We start from the raw sequence: 19827 nt of genomic DNA on the forward strand, positions 1-19827 counted from the left end.
GAATGAATAGTTTATTGATTGTGCTGTAAGGTTGAGAAATCAGATGTGTTTCTCTTTTTGGGTTCCTGCTATTTAACTTAGTTTTTCCATTTAATGTATGTTGTAATAGACTAAAAAAGTTTGACTTGTTCTAGTAATTATCCTAAATATACAGATTTTTTAATCTCTGGTGTTGTTAAGCTTGGAAAAGTTACTTTATGAATTTAAAGAGTCATAAATGTGCAAAAAATGCTCTAGCGTTATAATATTTTATTAGTGCACTATATTTTTTTCACATATAGCTATATGTATAACCCTTGCAAAGTTCTTAAACACATAGGTAAAGTCAGCTAGCAGACCCATCTGAAGCCAATGTCTTTGTGCATCTGCATAACAAGAGTTGGAAGAAAACACTGCCGTATTAAACCTTAACAATGTTAGTAATACTTCTATCTTTATCATGGTTCTTGTTTCTAAAAGCAAACCACTCGATGCGGATCTCGTGGCTGCTGCCTCGGCTGTTGCTTCATCACTTCCCTTCAACAAGAAACAGATAGAATCTGAGCTTCTCCAGCAACTTCGGAAACACGAACAAGACACAGACACTCAAAGGAAAGGGGAGAGTAGCATCAGGTTGGCAATCTATGTTAATATCTTCAGATCTATGTTTTTCACAGTAAGGTTATTGCAGTTCAGCATTATGGCTCAGATCTATCATGTTTTGATGGTATTGTGTAATATTTGCATCTGCACAATATATGTTACAGCTTCATTTGTACTTTGTGCGCGCAATAATAAGTAACATCTGTGCAATGCAGATGCAGGGCATTTACTTTCTAGATAGCATAGAGAAAAAAAAATGACTGGCAAAACAAGATCATCATTTTTATTGCTCTCTTCCTCCCTCTAGTGGTGGTCCTGTGTATCTTAAAAATAGTAATAGATTGACACTTCGTCTTTCACCAAATAAATGCTAAACAAAACAATGTTTCAAAAGAAAATATTTAAAATGATAAATGTAAAGTTGTAGCCTCCATTAAAGGGACATCATGGTGTTTTATAATCCCTTTAACGAGATAGGATAAATGTCATAATAGTTTTACAAAAGAAAGATTAGATTAACTACCAGGGAGCTAATAATCTAAAAGACAAATATCTCTGTGATAAGCGCACCTTATTAAAGAAAATGTAACATTGTGGGGTAGATATTTATAGTGATTAGTTAAACTATATAGTCTATTCATGGGTTGACATACTTGCCAAATAAAGGGTGTATCTATCCCTTTACTTTATATATTGTTCCATTTCCTTTTGTTTCTTGTGATTTGTTTCTTTTGTGATTCAGATAGAGCATGCAATTTTAAGCAACTTTATAATTTACTCCTATTATCAATTTTTCGTTGTTCTCTTGCTATCTTTATTTGAAAAAGAAAGTCCATACCCTTGGACAGCACTTGTTTATTGGTGAATGAATGTATCCACCAATCAGCAAGAACAACCCAGGTTGTTCACCAAAATGGGCCGGCATCTAAACTTACATTCTTGCTTTTCAAATAAAGATACCAAGAGAATGAAAAACATTTGCTAATAGGAGTAAATTAGAAAGTTGATTAAAATTGCATGCTCTATCTGAATCACAAAAGAAAATATTTGGCTTCAGGGTCCTTTAATATGACAAGGATTAGACACAATTACAAAGTTGTAGAGGGATTCTAAGCCTAATTATCACATGGGGAGGATTGCAGTTTGTTTTTAGTGTCCCTTTAATAAATTGTGCACTTTTTAAGACGCACACACACACACACACACACACACACACACACAAAACACATAAAAACACATACATACATAAAAACACATACATACATAAAAACACATACACACACACACACATATACACACACACACACACACCTATATATCTAAGGGCCAGATGTTAATGAGCTTTTGCAGTTACGTTAGTTACCATGTGCACCATGTAACAGGGTCAAATTAAAGCACATGTAATTATTGTATATTTACCTCTTGCACTCTGGGAAGTAGAGAAGACAAAAATATCAGATGTAAAATACAGAAAAAGTGGGCATAATAAATAGTAGTATGTGTTCCTTTTTTTGTTACTACAGTTTGTAATTTAACCTTTTAAAGCCGTTATGCCGTTCTATTCCGTCATTATTAGGCTGGGCTTTAAAGCCATTATGACGGAATAGAACGTCATAGCTAACGGCTGTCCTGAAGCCTTCTGTGCTGTCAGGACTTGATCGCGGTCTTGGGGGCGTTCCTAAGGTTGTAGGGACGCCCCCCAGATGCGATCCAATAATTGAAATCTCGATTGCGTGGTTTCAATTTGTCTACATCGGAACAGTTGTTCCGATGTAGGCACTTTAACCCTGACTCGAAAGGGTTAAAGGGATAATAAACACAAAATTATTCTTTCATGATTCAGAATAGAGTATACAATTTTTATTTTATTTTTTAAAAACTTACCAATTTAATTTATCAATTTTAATTGTCATTTTATTTTTCTTCATTCTCTTGTTATACTTTGTTGAAGGAGCAGCAATGTACTTCTGGGAGCTTGCTGAACACATTGGTAAACCAGTAACAAGAGGCGTATAAAAAATAAAATAAAAAAAATATAAAAAATATATATATATTGATTGGAGTAGCCGTGTTAGTCCAGAGATTTAGATATCAACATTACAAGAGTATTGCATTGAGCAATGATACTTTTTTATTGGACTAACTATACATTTACAAGATGACAAGCTTTTGGAAGAATGTCTTCCTTTTTTAAGTCTGAGGCAATACTGACCAATTTGGTGGAATTTGCAGATTATATCTTAAAACATAGGATGGCTAAAAAGACAGAAAGTGTTACAGAGGTCTGAATGCAGGGGGAGGAGGGGGTATTGTAAAAATCATGAGGGGGGTTTAGGAGACAGAGGCAGACAGTGTCAGTAAAGGATAACAGACAGGGTCCCGCCCCCTTCCCGCGCACAGCCAATCACGCACGGGCAGGAGCTGTCAATCTCCTCGGTCGGAGGTGGCAAAAAGGTTAAGGAAGCAGCGGTCTCGTGACCGCTGTTTGATAAATTACGGCGAGCAAGTTCTTGTGAGAACTTGCAGCCGTAGGGCTTTGATAAATCTAGCCTTTAGTCTTTGAGAGGACAAACAGTTTTACCAGTGCATTTGACACCCTGACCTGTCACAATAAAACAGCAGAGCACTGAGAGAGTCTTCTCATATCAGCAATAGTAACTGGTTACTGATTATCTCTGTACTGTAGAAACATAGATGTTGCTTTTGCTACAAATAAATATATTGCTTATTTTAAATAATGGGCTTTTTATTTTCAAGTTACAGGCAGTTCTCTAGGGAAAACTCCAGCTGTGCCTGAGCTTTAAAGGGATATAACTGACACATCTGCACTTTCTGCCTGTGCATTATGTTGACACAACGGGGCGTCATGCACTTGCCTGTTAATGAGACTTGTGCACAACCACTCAGCTTTTACTTATGTCCTCTGAGAAGCTCCTGAGGCTTATTAAAGGAACATAAAACCCAACATTTTTATTTCATGATTCAGACAGAGAATACAATTTTAAAGGGACAGTAAAGTCCAAATTAAACTTTTATGATAGATAGGGCCCGTCATTTTAAACAACTTTTCAATTTACTTTTATCATCAAATGAGCTTTTTTCTCTTGGTATTTTTTGTTAAAGGCTAAAGCTAGGTAGGCTTATATGCTGATTTCTAAAACTCTGCGGTCCACCTCTTATCGAACAGTCTGGCTGTAAATAGCTAATAACATGCACTGTTTGTTCATGTGAGCCATATAGATAACATTGTGCTCACTCCCAGGGAATATTTAAGAGTCTGCACTAATTGCCTGAAATTCAAGTCTGTCCAAAGATCTGAAATAAGGAGGCAGTCAGCAGAAGCTTAGATACAAGGTAATCACAGAGGTAAATTAGTATTGTAATATAATCATGTTGTTTATACAAAACTGGGGAATGAGTAATAAAGGGATTATCTCTTTTTAAAAAATACAATTTTTGGTGTTTACTGTCCCTTTAAGCAACTTTCTAAATGACTTCTGTTATCAAATTTGCTTTAGTCTTCTCATATCATTTGTTGAAGAAACAGTAGTGCATATGGGTGAGCCAATAACCCGAGGCATATATGTGCAGCCACTAATCAGCAACTTCTGACCCTACCTAGGTATGCTTTCTTAACAAAGAATACCAAGAGAACAAAACAAATTAGATCATAGGAGTAAAATAGAAAATTGTTTAAAATTGTATGCTCTCTCGAACTCATAAAAGAAAAAAAAATGAGTTTCATTTCCCTTTAAGCTCTTTGCTACCGGCAATTTCAGTGAAAAACGTACCCAAAATACTGTTGAATTTTTAGCATTTTACTATCACTCCATTTAAACTGAAATAGAACCTTGTTTTTTTTTCTATTTACCTGTCAAAACTATATATATTTTTTAAGTAGCCAACCCAATGTGTTGATCTAGGCCCATTTTGGTATATTTTATGCCACCATTTCACCGCCAAATGTGATAAAAAAAAAAAAATAAATACAAAAAAAGTTAACTTTTTCACAAACTTTGTGTTTCTCACTGAAATTATTTACATACTGCTTGTGCAGTCATAACACAAATAGTTGTTAAAGCTTCTTTAGGATACTTTTTGTTCAGAAATAGCAGACATGCATGGCTTTGCCATTGCTTTTTGCTAATTAGAAGGCCGCTAATTGCAGCTGCGCACCACACTTCTGAAGCCTTGGTAGTGAAGGTTAATTAGTTAGCTGGTAAAGTTAATTGTATTATTGATTTATTTTTTTCTGTAGTGTAGGGGCCCTCGCTCCCCGCAATCGTTATGTAGGGACCCACATATTTCCCTTTTTTTCTGTACTGTAGCGACCCATCCTCTCCCTTCAAAATGTATTTTCCCTCCCCCACTGGGCCGTCCACCCACCTTCCCTCCCATACCTGTCACCGGCACCAATGGATGAGTGTTACAGACAGTTGCACAGTGTCGTTAGTTCCCACGGGAATAGGGCCCTCAGCTGCTCTTGTATGTGTTTGACAAATTTTGTCTTGTCTCTTTCTAGTTTTGTATCATTGTTTTAACAAATTGTACCCATGGACAGCGCTGCGGAATATGTTGGTGCTTTATAAGTAAAATATAATAATAATAGTCTGTAATGATCTGGCTTCATATGGTAACGAAGCACTGAACGTGGTCCGTTACCATATGAAGGCAGATTGCCGAAGCCCACAAACAGTAAGTCTCAGTTGTCACTTGACAACCAAGACTTCTTGTGTCAGATGTAGAGCTATGTTATGCGGTGCGCTGGGCTTTGCAATGCATGACGTAGATATATGTACTTTTTTCAGTACTGCAGTATTAGCTATTCAAAAGTTTTGTAAACAAAAGGCAGCAGCAGAAATCAGCCTCCCAGTGGGAGAGGGAGAAAGCCCACCCCATTTGAAAGGGAATACCTGCTCCAGCTCTGAATGCAACAAACTCTTATCAGCTGCTTATCTAAGTACTTTATCCCTTTAATCTTTTAACGCCGTAAGGACGTTGTATTCCGTCCGAATTTTGCTGGACTTTAGCGCAGAAGGACGGAATACAACGTCCTAACTGCTTGGCTTTTCTGAAGCCACTGGTGCTTCCCTGATGGGATCGCAGTCTGGAGGGCGTGCCTAGCATCATAGGGACGCCCCCCCTGACGCGATCCCATTGAAATCTCGTGATCACGTGCACGATCTTGAGATTTCAATTTGTTTACATTGGAACAGTTGTTCCGATGTAGACACGTTAACCCCAGCACGACAGGGTTAATTTTGTTTTATTTTTTTATGTTTTCAAACACTCTGAATGAGAAAATCTGTTTACAATATGAGCAAAAATTTAATATTATTTATTTTTTCCTATTTGTGTCACTTAATTTATCAGTGCTGCAATAACAAACTAGTCTGTAAAATTAGGTTTGTGAAATATTTAAAGCCATTTGTTATCCATACTGTCATCTTGGAATGACTGAACATGTAATGATTTGCAGTGCACACTAGATGTCAGTGTTTCTATCCACATAAGCATTCTATTGGTATTATGTAATTATCATAAGCCTAAATCATTACTAATTGCATTTCTTTATTAAGAATGACACATGAACTCCATAATTGACTGTTTATTAACCTTTTTCATAGTGTAATTTAACAGTGTAACTTTATAATGCTTTTAAATTCATTTGGAATAGCTGTGTTAATTTGAGATGCCTTGGGGAAAAATTACTATTGCTTCACTGTGATTTTTTTTTTAAAAAGAAATAAGTCTGTACGCCCATTTACTGATATGTGATTGTTGCTGAACTTAAAGTAAATATTTTGGTTGTAGATAGTACATGTATTTATAATGTTTAAAATATTATTTTTAAATTAAAATTGACTTTACTCTGAAACTGTTTTGTATATTTTTTTGCTAAACTTCAGTTTGTGTCTTATTCTCATGTTTCTGTTCTAGCAACCTAATTTCAGACATGAAGGTTGGAAAGCCTGGGGCCAGGTCTTCAATTTGGCGCTCTAACCAAATTCAGTTTGATGATGATGGCCGCGGATACACCCACGATAGGGGCGTCACACACGAGCTGGCTGGTGTCAGAAGGTATGTTATTTTTCCCAAAACTTTTCCTGGCACTAGATGGTAACCTCTCACCTATGTATAATTATTTTCCAGTGTGTAGTGGTTGTTTTTGTCAATTTGTGTAATATATTTTAATTTATTTACACCAAAAAAAACTTTTTTTTTGGTTTCCAAAAAACAATTACCACTTTTCAGTAGGGAAATATTGCTATTGAAGTTGATTCCAAAGTATTACATTTTTGCTTCTGACTGTTGCTCAATTTTTTAAAAGAAAAAGGTTTCAAGTCTTCTATTTACTTTCCGTGCTTGAATAAAAATCATAAACTGTTACCACAAATGATAGGATGTGTTTCTGTATTAAATTTTGATGACTTCGATTGTGTGGAACTTTTTTTCAAATAAAATGTAATAAACAGTCTTTTTTTTTATTAATTATATTATTAATTTTATTTTAAAAAAAAGTTAATATATTATTAATTTCTTTCATGTAATTAGCAAGAGTCCATGAGCTAGTGACGTATGGGATATACATTCCTACCAGGAGGGGCAAAGTTTCCCAAACCTCAAAATGCCTATAAATACACCCCTCACCACACCCACAATTCAGTTTTACAAACTTTGCCTCCGATGGAGTTGGTGAAGTAAGTTTGTGCTAGATTCTACGTTGATATGCGCTCCGCAGCAAGTTGGAGCCCGGTTTTCCTCTCAGCGTGCAGTGAATGTCAGAGGGATGTGAGGAGAGTATTGCCTATTTGAATGCAGTGATCTCCTTCTAAGGGGTCTATTTCATAGGTTCTCTGTTATCGGTCGTAGAGATTCATCTCTTACCTCCCTTTTCAGATCGACGATATACTCTTATATATACCATTACCTCTGCTGATTCTCGTTTCAGTACTGGTTTGGCTATCTGCTATATGTAGATGAGTGTCCTGGGGTAAGTAAGTCTTATTTTCTGTGACACTCCTAGCTATGGTTGGGCACTTTGTTTATAAAGTTCTAAATATATGTATTCAAACATTTATTTGCCTTGACTCAGAATGTTCAACTTTCCTTATTTTCAGACAGTCAGTTTCATATTTGGGATAATGCATTTTAATTTAACATTTTTCTTACCTTAAAATTTGACTTTTTCCCTGTGGGCTGTTAGGCTCGCGGGGGCTGAAAATGCTTCATTTTATTGCGTCATTCTTGGCGCGGACTTTTTTGGCGCAAAAATTCTATTTCCGTTTCCGGCGTCATACGTGTCGCCGGAAGTTGCGTCATTTTTTGACGTTATTTTGCGCCAAAAATGTCGGCGTTCCGGATGTGGCGTCATTTTTGGCGCCAAAAAGCATTTAGGCGCCAAATAATGTGGGCGTCTTATTTGGCGCGAAAAAATATGGGCGTCACTTTTGTCTCCACATTATTTAAGTCTCATTTTTTATTGCTTCTGGTTGCTAGAAGCTTGTTCTTTGGCATTTTTTCCCATTCCTGAAACTGTCATTTAAGGAATTTGATCAATTTTGCTTTATATATATGTTGTTTTTTCTCTTACATATTGCAAGATGTCTCACGTTGCATCTGAGTCAGAAGATACTACAGGAAAATCGCTGTCAAGTGCTGAATCTACCAAAGCTAAGTGTATCTGCTGTAAACTTTTGGTAGCTATTCCTCCAGCTGTTGTTTGTATTGATTGTCATGACAAACTTGTTAAAGCAGATAATATTTCCTTTAGTAAAGTACCATTGCCTGTTGCAGTTCCTTCAACATCTAAGGTGCAGAATGTTCCTGATAATATAAGAGATTTTGTTTCTGAATCCATAAAGAAGGCTATGTCTGTTATTTCTCCTTCTAGTAAACGTAAAAAATCTTTTAAAACTTCTCTCCCTACAGATGAATTTTTAACTGAACATCATCATTCTGATTCTGATGATTCCTCTGGTTCAGAGGATTCTGTCTCAGAGGTTGATGCTGATAAATCTTCATATTTATTTAAAATGGAATTTATTCGTTCTTTACTTAAAGAAGTACTAATTGCTTTAGAAATAGAGGATTCTGGTCCTCTTGATACTAATTCTAAACGTTTAGATAAGGTATTTAAAGCTCCTGTGGTTATTCCAGAAGTTTTTCCTGTTCCTAATGCTATTTCTGCAGTAATTTCCAAAGAATGGGATAATTTGGGTAATTCATTTACTCCTTCTAAACGTTTTAAGCAATTATATCCTGTGCCGTCTGACAGATTAGAATTTTGGGACAAGATCCCTAAAGTTGATGGGGCTATTTCTACCCTTGCTAAACGTACTACTATTCCTACGTCAGATGGTACTTCGTTTAAGGATCCTCTAGATAGGAAAATTGAGTCCTTTCTAAGAAAAGCTTATCTGTGTTCAGGTAATCTTCTTAGACCTGCTATATCTTTGGCTGATGTTGCTGCAGCTTCAACTTTTTGGTTGGAAACTTTAGCGCAACAAGTAACACATCGTGATTCTCATGATATTATTATTCTTCTTCTTCAGCATTCTAATAATTTTATCTGTGATGCCATTTTTGATATTATCAGAGTTGATGTCAGGTTTATGTCTCTAGCTATTTTAGCTAGAAGAGCTTTATGGCTTAAAACTTGGAATGCTGATATGGCTTCTAAATCAACTTTACTTTCCATTTCTTTCCAGGGTAACAAATTATTTGGTTCTCAGTTGGATTCCATTATTTCAACTGTTACTGGTGGGAAAGGAACTTTTTTACCACAGGATAAAAAATCTAAAGGTAAAAACAGGGCTAATAATCGTTTTCGTTCCTTTCGTTTCAACAAAGAACAAAAGCCTGATCCTTCATCCTCAGGAGCAGTTTCAGTTTGGAGACCATCTCCAGTCTGGAATAAATCCAAGCCAGCTAGAAAGGCAAAGCCTGCTTCTAAGTCCACATGAAGGTGCGGCCCTCATTCCAGCTCAGCTGGTAGGGGGCAGGTTACGTTTTTTCAAGGAAATTTGGATCAATTCTGTTCACAATCTTTGGATTCAGAGCATTGTTTCAGAAGGGTACAGAATTGGTTTCAAGTTGAGACCTCCTGCAAAGAGATTTTTTCTTTCCCGTGTCCCAGTATATCCAGTAAAAGCTCAAGCATTTCTGAAATGTGTTTCAGATCTAGAGTTGACTGGAGTAATTATGCCAGTTCCAGTTCCGGAACAGGGGATGGGGTTTTATTCAAATCTCTTCATTGTACCAAAGAAGGAGAATTCTTTCAGACCAGTTCTGGATCTAAAAATATTGAATCGTTATGCAAGGATACCAACGTTCAAGATGGTAACTGTAAGGACTATCTTACCTTTTGTTCAGCAAGGGAATTATATGTCCACAATAGATTTACAGGATGCATATCTGCATATTCCGATTCATCCAGATCATTATCAGTTCCTGAGATTCTCGTTTCTGGACAAGCATTACCAGTTTGTGGCTCTGCCGTTTGGCCTAGCTACAGCTCCAAGAATTTTTACAAAGGTTCTCGGTGCCCTGCTGTCTGTAATCAGAGAACAGGGTATTGTGGTATTTCCTTATTTGGACGATATCTTGGTACTTGCTCAGTCTTTACATTTAGCAGAATCTCATACGAATCGACTTGTGTTGTTTCTTCAAGATCATGGTTGGAGGATCAATTTACCAAAAAGTTCTTTGATTCCTCAGACAAGGGTAACCTTTCTGGGTTTCCAGATGGATTCAGTGTCCATGACTCTGTCTTTAACAGACAAGAGACGTCTAAAGTTGATTACAGCTTGTCGAAACCTTCAGTCACAATCATTCCCTTCGGTAGCCTTATGCATGGAAATTCTAGGTCTTATGACTGCTGCATCGGACGCGATCCCCTTTGCTCGTTTTCACATGCGACCTCTTCAGCTCTGTATGCTGAAGCAATGGTGCAAGGATTACACGAAGATATCTCAATTAATATCTTTAAAACCGATTGTTCGACACTCTCTAACATGGTGGACAGATCACCATCGTTTAATTCAGGGGGCTTCTTTTGTGCTTCCGACCTGGACTGTAATTTCAACAGATGCAAGTCTCACAGGTTGGGGAGCTGTGTGGGGATCTCTGACGGCACAAGGAGTTTGGGAATCTCAGGAGGTGAGATTACCGATCAATATTTTGGAACTCCGTGCAATTTTCAGAGCTCTTCAGTTTTGGCCTCTTCTGAAGAGAGAATCGTTCATTTGTTTTCAGACAGACAATGTCACAACTGTGGCATACATCAATCATCAAGGAGGGACTCACAGTCCTCTGGCTATGAAAGAAGTATCTTGAATTTTGGTTTGGGCGGAATCCAGCTCCTGTCTAATCTCTGCGGTTCATATCCCAGGTGTAGACAATTGGGAAGCGGATTATCTCAGTCGCCAAACGTTGCATCCGGGCGAATGGTCTCTTCACCCAGAGGTATTTCTTCAGATTGTTCAAATGTGGGAACTTCCATAAATAGATCTGATGGCGTCCCATCTAAACAAGAAACTTCCCAGGTATCTGTCCAGATCCCGGGATCCTCAGGCGGAGGCAGTGGATGCATTATCACTTCCTTGGAAGTATCATCCTGCCTATATCTTTCCGCCTCTAGTTCTTCTTCCAAGAGTAATCTCCAAGATTCTGAAGGAATGCTCGTTTGTTCTGCTGGTAGCTCCGGCATGGCCTCACAGGTTTTGGTATGCGGATCTTGTCCGGATGGCCTCTTGCCAACCGTGGACTCTTCCGTTAAGACCAGACCTTCTGTCACAAGGTCCTTTTTTCCATCAGGATCTGAAATCCTTAAATTTAAAGGTATGGAGATTGAACGCTTGATTCTTGGTCAAAGAGGTTTCTCTGACTCTGTGATTAATACTATGTTACAGGCTCGTAAATCTGTATCTCGAGAGATATATTATAGAGTCTGGAAGACTTATATTTCTTGGTGTCTTTCTCATCATTTTTCCTGGCATTCTTTTAGAATACCGAGAATTTTACAGTTCCTTCAGGATGGTTTAGATAAGGGTTTTGTCCGCAAGTTCTTTGAAAGGACAAATCTCTGCTCTTTCTGTTCTTTTTCACAGAAAGATTGCTATTCTTCCTGATATTCATTGTTTTGTACAAGCTTTGGTTCGTATAAAACCTGTCATTAAGTCAATTTCTCCTCCTTGGAGTTTGAATTTGGTTCTGGGAGCTCTTCAAGCTCCTCCGTTTGAACCTATGCATTCATTGGACATTAAATTACTTTCTTGGAAAGTTTTGTTCCTTTTGGCCATCTCTTCTGCCAGAAGAGTTTCTGAATTATCTGCTCTTTCTTGTGAGTCTCCTTTTCTGATTTTTCATCAGGATAAGGCGGTGTTGCGAACTTCTTTTGAATTTTTACCTAAAGTTGTGAATTCCAACAACATTAGTAGAGAAATTGTGGTTCCTTCATTATGTCCTAATCCTAAGAATTCTAAGGAGAAATCGTTGCATTCTTTGGATGTTGTTAGAGCTTTGAAATATTATGTTGAAGCTACGAAATCTTTTCGTAAGACTTCTAGTCTATTTGTTATATTTTCCGGTTCTAGAAAAGGCCAGAAAGCTTCTGCCATTTCTTTGGCATCTTGGTTGAAATCTTTAATTCATCTTGCCTATGTTGAGTCGGGTAAAACTCCGCCTCAGAGAATTACAGCTCATTCTACTAGGTCAGTTTCTACTTCCTGGGCGTTTAGGAATGAAGCTTCGGTTGACCAGATCTGCAAAGCAGCAACTTGGTCCTCTTTGCATACTTTTACTAAATTCTACCATTTTGATGTATTTTCTTCTTCTGAAGCAGTTTTTGGTAGAAAAGTACTTCAGGCAGCGGTTTCAGTTTGAATCTTCTGCTTATGTTTTTCGTTAAACTTTATTTTGGGTGTGGATTATTTTCAGCAGGAATTGGCTGTCTTTATTTTATCCCTCCCTCTCTAGTGACTCTTGTGTGGAAAGATCCACATCTTGGGTAGTCATTATCCCATACGTCACTAGCTCATGGACTCTTGCTAATTACATGAAAGAAAACATAATTTATGTAAGAACTTACCTGATAAATTAATTTCTTTCATATTAGCAAGAGTCCATGAGGCCCGCCCTTTTTTTGTGGTGGTTATGATTTTGTATAAAGCACAATTATTCCAATTCCTTATTTTATATGCTTTCGCACTTTTTTATCACCCCACTTCTTGGCTATTCGTTAAACTGAATTGTGGGTGTGGTGAGGGGTGTATTTATAGGCATTTTGAGGTTTGGGAAACTTTGCCCCTCCTGGTAGGAATGTATATCCCATACGTCACTAGCTCATGGACTCTTGCTAATATGAAAGAAATGAATTTATCAGGTAAGTTCTTACATAAATTATGTTTTTTTATTAATTATATATACATGGTAGACATGTTTGATGTATTTGCATATTTAGGCTGGTATTACTTCCTGAATAATAACATTTCACTTGTGACTATTATCAAGTTCATGGTTTAATTATACATTATTTCCTATTAAAGGGATAGTCAACACCATAATTTGTATTGTTTAAAAAGATAGATAATTCCTTTATTACCCATTCCCCAGTTTTGCATAATCAACACAGTTATAATAATACGTACACGTTTTACTTCTGTAATTACCTTGTATCTATGCCTCTGCAAACTGCTCCCTTATTTCAGTGCTTTTGACAGACTTGCATTTTAGCCAATCAGTGCTCACTCCTAGGTAACTTCACGTGCGTGAGTTCAATGTTATCTATATGACACACATGAACTAACGTCCTCTAGTGGTGAAAAACTGTCAAAACCTTGGCGCAACTATTTGGGGACCTCCGGAACGTAGAAAGAGAGAACAAAAATAACCCTACTCCTACATTGGCCACCCGTATAGGAGCCTTTATGGCAGAAATTACAGCCAAGGAGATACTTAGGGTCAAAGATAGCCTACTGACACTCCGTAAACTATACTACTACAAAGGGAATAGGGCGGACAGACTTCTTGCTAACTAACTTCGGGCCTGCACTAAATCATCTAGAATTCAAAAGATACAATCCAATGACAGAGTTGTACACTCGCCTAAAGATATAGGTAAAGCCTTCAGGAAATATTACAGTTCCCTATACAACCTGAACACCCACCCAGACACTATACAAGCAGATCAACACACCATAGTAGACTTCCTAAACTCGCTTAATCTTCCAAAGCTAGACGAACAAAAAGTGACACATCTCGCCGAGCCTATCTCTATCTTAGAATTAAAGAGGGCTATCAAAACACTTAAGCTGCATAAGGCCCCAGGTCCGGATGGCTATACCCCCCTATTCTTTAAAACTTATGTCTATCTGCTAGCTCCATATATCCAGAGATTATTTATCAGAACTCTAGAGACAGGTTCTCTGTCACCCGAGTTTCTAAAGGCGACAGTCTTGACAATACCAAAAGAGGACAAAGACCCTCAACTATGCCATAGCTACCGACCTATCTCGCTAATTAATGTTGACATTAAGGTGTTTGCAGAAATTCTACCTGTTACCGGAAATAATCCACAGAGATCGGGTGGGATTTATAATTAATCGCCAATAAACCGATAGCACACAACGCCTCCTTAATATCTTTGCAGAGGCAGAGAGACAGAAAGTACCCCTGCTCACCCTGTTCTTCGATGCTGAGAAGGCGTTTGACAAGGTGCGCTGGGAATACATGATGACAGTGCTTGAGGTTGTGGGGCTCCCTGGAATATTTAGGAAAGCAGTGGGTGCCCTATACTCTAACCCTACAGCCAGAGTTAGGGGCCCGGGATTTTGCTCTGACCCCTTTGCTCTACATAATGGTACCCGACAGGGATGCCCAATCTCTCCATTACTTTTCGTACTAGCTATTGAGCCTTTAGCGACAGCCATACGATCAAATAAGGACATAAAAGGCATATATATTCATGGTACATATCAGAAGCTTTGCAGATGACTTAACGGTTTTCCTAACGGAACCACAATCATCTTTACCACAATTATTTAACCTATTTCAGATGTTGGGCACACTTTCATATTACACAGAGGCATACCCTCTAAATATACCAGAGACCCAACTTAAGACATTACAGCTCGAACATAAATTTAAATAGATTAAACATCTTGGGGTACATCTATCCCATGACTTCCCACAGGTTATATCAACCAATTGCAACTCACTTTTATAAACTTTTAAACAATCACTAGCACTCTCCAATTATAAAGAAGTATCGTGGCTATGTAGAATATCCTCTTTTAAAATGATGCTTCTCCCAAACCTCACTTATCTATTCAGAAGTTATCCCCCCAAAACTGCCAACAGCACTCTTAGACAAATACCAATCCACCCTAAACACATATACAGTATATGGGCTGATACACGGCCTCAAATAGCCCAACAGATACTCCAAGCACCGATTGACATGGGAGGCTTGCGTCTCCATAACCTTAAAAAGTACTATGAGACAGCCATGCTGACCCTTATATCTGGTTTGGGTACTACTACAGAGTATCCTAGGTGGTATGGGATAGAGCAAGCATCCCTCGCACACAATATCTACCTGTCAGATCTGATCTTGATACCACAACATTGAATCTTTGCCATATCCTCCTCTAACCTGATAATAAGACTGCCTCTCACTATGGCATACACTACGACATTTAACAATGATAGCCCCACATCCATCCCCAATACATAGCATACGAGGTCTCCTAAGTGGTCTACCAGACTCAAACCCCAATAAGTGGTCCAGCTTAAACATTACGAGGGTGGGCGATTTATACACAGGCTCCGCGTGGCCTTCCCATGTGGAAATAGTAACTTGACATGATATCTCCCTAAGCTCAACTTTGAAGCAATGTGCTTTAGATCTCTCTTACACAGTTAGAGATTTTTGAATACAGGCCCTTGACCGCTGACAGCCTGGGAAACTAGATGGATAACGGGACAACAATGACACAAACCACTTACGATGCACTACCAATGCTTGCTAGATTCCACTACCTTACACAAAACCCACAACATACTAGCTTGGGAAAGGGATCTACAGAAAGTAATAGACCCCAAAATATGGACTAGAGCCATAGCAGACACTAAACAAGTGGTACACTGCATAACACTCTTTGAGTTGTACTATAAACCACTGACAAGATGGCACTGGGTCCCGAAAAGACTACATAAAATATCACCAACTAATTCAGTAACATGCTGGAGGAACTGCACTCGCACAGTCTATGATATCCACATCTGGTGGGGATGCCCAATAATTAAGAAGCTTTGGGAAAAGGTTTTACACTTATGTAGACAGCTAGAGCTCCCATTAGCGCAGGCCCAGAAACATACTTACTCCACCTTGGTATTCCCAAAATCTCCAAAGCCCAAAAATACCTGTACATATATATATCCTGATGGCAACTAAACTGGTAATAGCAAGAAACTGGAAGCAGCAATCTGCTCCTTTGTTTCAAAAAGTGACTGAGCTACTATCCTACATACAAACAATGGAATAAGCTGTATTTCTTAACAAGGGAATACTAGACCTTCACTGCTCCCTCACCTAAGCCTTTTACATTAACAACACACTGACTCTCCTTTTATTCTCTCTCTTCCCCCACCCCTTATGACCCTGGAAACAAGATAGGTTTAAATGTATATTTACTACTGTTACACTATGTTTATCACCCATGATTGAGGAAGCCAAATTTATTGGCTATTTGAACAATGATTGGTTTTAAAGTTTTACTGAGTTATACTTTTTACTTGTTAATTGTTACGACCACAGTGACTTCAAAAGGACATAATACATATGGAGATACTTTATAGAAGGATATCACCATATCCTTAGTAGTACATATTATAAGAGAAAAATGAAGGTATTACTTATTTCCCCCTCACGCTGAAGTGTAAGGAGAGAGAAACTTGTGGGACATTTTATATACTGGACTCTGACATACTTTGTAAAGTGAAATGGATATACCTAAATATGTCTCACAGTAACTGATGTCATATGTATGTTTTGATACCTTAATAAAAAAAAGAACAATAAAAAAAAAAAAGAAAAACTGTCAAAATGCATTTAGATTAGATGCGGCGTTCATGGTCTAAGAAATTAGCATATGAGCGTACCTAGCTTCAGCTTTCAACTAAGAATACCAAGAGAACAAATCAAAATTGGTGATAAAAGTAAATTGGAAAGTTGTTTAAAATTACGTGCCCTATTTGAATCATGAAAGTACTTTTCTTTGAGTAGTCTGAAATGGAATTACACAGACAGCCAGCCTCCAAGCAGACTGGGTAAAAAATCTGCTAGGGATTAACCATAAATGTTCAATCAAAAAAAAGAAGAAACAAAATAAGAAAGAAACTAGCTGCCTCTAATGCGCATAAAAACAGCTATTAATAATAACATAAAATGGAGTATTAGTTACATCTATAGATGTGCTTCCTATGGGAAATGCTCTGATCACCCTGAAATATCACATACCATTATTTTATTGTATTTAAGACTGCTGAGTAAGAGCTGTTTATGACTTAGGGACAAGACTGTTAAAACGTACAATGCCTTTAAATTTACAAAATCCAAAGTCTTTAGAGGAGGTATTTATTTTTCTCTTGAGAATACTATATGGTCAAAGCTGTTTCTGTCCGGAATATAAAGCCACAAACAGGGCCTTTCAAGTCTGTGAAAAAATGGTGCAAGCATTCCGGTCCAGGACTCTCTGAACCATTATATGATTTTTTTTTTTTGTGTGTTTATTTTATGTTTCCAAGGATTAATTTCCTGTCTTCATTTTTTTTTCTAGCATAGAACATTCTGCTGGAACAGGTAAACAGTATGTTCTGCAAGATCCTTTGAACCTGTACTTTTTCCAACAGAATAAAAAAAAATTATTCTTCAGGTTGTTTTCAGCCTCAAAGTCTGGAGATTTCACATTAGCTTTTTTTTTTTAACTTTTATTTCTAGTCTCTTCCTGTTTCTTAAATTTTAGAAATTAATTCAAAATGAATCTTGAGTAAATAACCTTTTTTGATGTCCATTTTTATTCAGATGGTTTCGATTTATTTTTAAATGATTTATTATTAAACATGTTTGTATTTTCTTAAACATCACTCATCCTTTCAGAATTGTTTGTGGTATATTGAAACATCACAAATGTTCTTGAAATGTTAAACGTGGCTTTGGAAGTTTAAGGGAAAAGCTTTACTAGTGAAAACCCAGACATAAGGTCGGATGTAGCTATTAAAGTGAATATAAACTTTCATGAATTAGTGGCCATTTTTTAAAAATACTATTGCTCACTGGTTAATAAGTACTGTATATGCTTCTAATGTTCAGTGGTTAATAGGTACATCCTGCTAGTGCTCATTGGTTATTAGGTAACTCCTACTAATGCTCACTGACTCATAGGTACCTCCTACTAATGTTCACTGACTCCTAGGTACCTCCTACTAATGCTCACTGACTCCTAGGTACCTCCTACTAATGCTCACTGGCTGATAGGTACCTCCTACTAATGCTCACTGGCTCCTAGGTACCTCCTACTAATGCTCACTGGCTCATAGGTACCTCCTAATAATGCTCACTGGCTCATAGGTACCTCCTACTAATGCTCACTGGCTCATAGGTACCTCCTACTAATGCTCACTGGCTCATAGGTACCTCCTACTAATGCTCACTGGCTCATAGGTACCTCCTACTAATGCTCACTGGCTCATAGGTACCTCCTACTAATGCTCACTGGTTAATAGGTAACTCCTACTAATGCTCACTGACTCATAGGTACCTCCTACTAATGTTCACTGACTCCTAGGTACCTCCTACTAATGCTCACTGACTCATAGGTAGCTCCTACTAATGTTCACTGACTCCTAGGTACCTCCTACTAATGCTCACTGGCTCATAGGTACCTCCTACTAATGGTCATAGGTACCTCCTACTAATGCTCACTGGCTCATAGGTACCTCCTACTAATGCTCACTGGCTCATAGGTACCTCCTACTAATGCTCACTGGTTAATAGGTACTTTTTCTTCTAATGCTCACTGTTTTATAGGTACCTCCTACTAATTCTCACTGGTTTATAGGTAGCTCCTACTAATGCTCACTGGTTTATAGGTACCTCCTACTAATGCTCACTGGCTCATAGGTACCTCCTACTAATGCTCACTGGTTTATAGGTAGCTCCTACTAATGCTCACTGGTTTATAGGTACCTCCTACTAATGCTCACTGGTTATTAGGTACATCCTGCTACTGTTCATTGGTTAAAGTGAATGTAAACTTTTATGAATTAGTGCCCGGTTTTAAAAACACTATTAAAAACAGGGGGACTTTCATTCATAAAAGTTTACATTGCAGCGTATTTTTACAAATACTTACCTTTTTCTTTAGCAAAGCCGGAACGGCGATCCCCCACCCGTAGCTCCACTGTACTTACGCCACCATTGACGAAACCGGCTTCCTCCAATCATGGCGTGCACCCCAGAGCGTCTATCTTGAGAGGCCACGTCGTGATTGGAGGAAGACAGTTTCGTCATTGCTGTGTAAGTACAGCATAAGAATCGAGCGGGGGATCGTCGATCTGGCTTTACTGAAGAGAAAGGTAAGTATTTGTAAAAATACGCTGCAATATAAACTTTCATGAATAAAAGTGCCACTGTTTTTAATAGTGTTTTTAAAAACCGGGCACTAATTCATAAAAGTTTACATTCACTTTAACCAATGACCAGTAGCAGGATGTACCTAATAACCAGTGAGAATTAGTAGGAGCTACCTATAAACCAGTGAGCATTAGTAGGAGGTACCTATTAACCATTGAGCATTAGTATGATGTACCTATTAACCAGTGAGCATTAGAAGAAAAAGTACATATTAAACAGTGAGCATTAGTAGGAGGTACCTATGAGCCAGTGAGCATTAGTAAGAGGTACCTATTAGCCAGTGAGCATTAGTAGGAGGTACCTATGAGCCAGTGAACATTAGTAAGAGGTACCTATTAGCCAGTGAGCATTAGTATGAGGTATCTATTAACCAGTGAGCATTAGTAGAAGGTACCTATTAACCAGTGAGCATTAGTAGAAGGTACCTATTAGCCAGTGAGCATTAGTAGGAGGTACCTATTAACCAGTGAGCATTAGTAGGAGGTACCTATTAACCAGTGAGCATTAGTAGTATGTACTTATTAACCAGTGAGCATTAGTAGGAGGTA

General features: G+C 37.8%; 1 protein-coding gene across 2 annotated transcripts in view; it reads left to right on the plus strand.

Moving 5' to 3' along the window:
• Positions 1–19827, plus strand: part of MRPS31 (mitochondrial ribosomal protein S31) — a 227721-nt gene that overhangs the window by 13612 nt on the left and 194282 nt on the right. For both annotated transcript variants that reach the window (XM_053708400.1, XM_053708401.1), the window contains exons 3-4: positions 460–612; positions 6523–6663. In XM_053708400.1, the coding sequence (XP_053564375.1) occupies positions 460–612; positions 6523–6663 (294 nt within the window). The remainder of the gene's footprint in view (positions 1–459; positions 613–6522; positions 6664–19827) is intronic.

Source organism: Bombina bombina, chromosome 3 (assembly GCF_027579735.1).
Source record: "Bombina bombina isolate aBomBom1 chromosome 3, aBomBom1.pri, whole genome shotgun sequence".
In the NCBI taxonomy this organism is placed as follows: domain Eukaryota; kingdom Metazoa; phylum Chordata; class Amphibia; order Anura; family Bombinatoridae; genus Bombina; species Bombina bombina.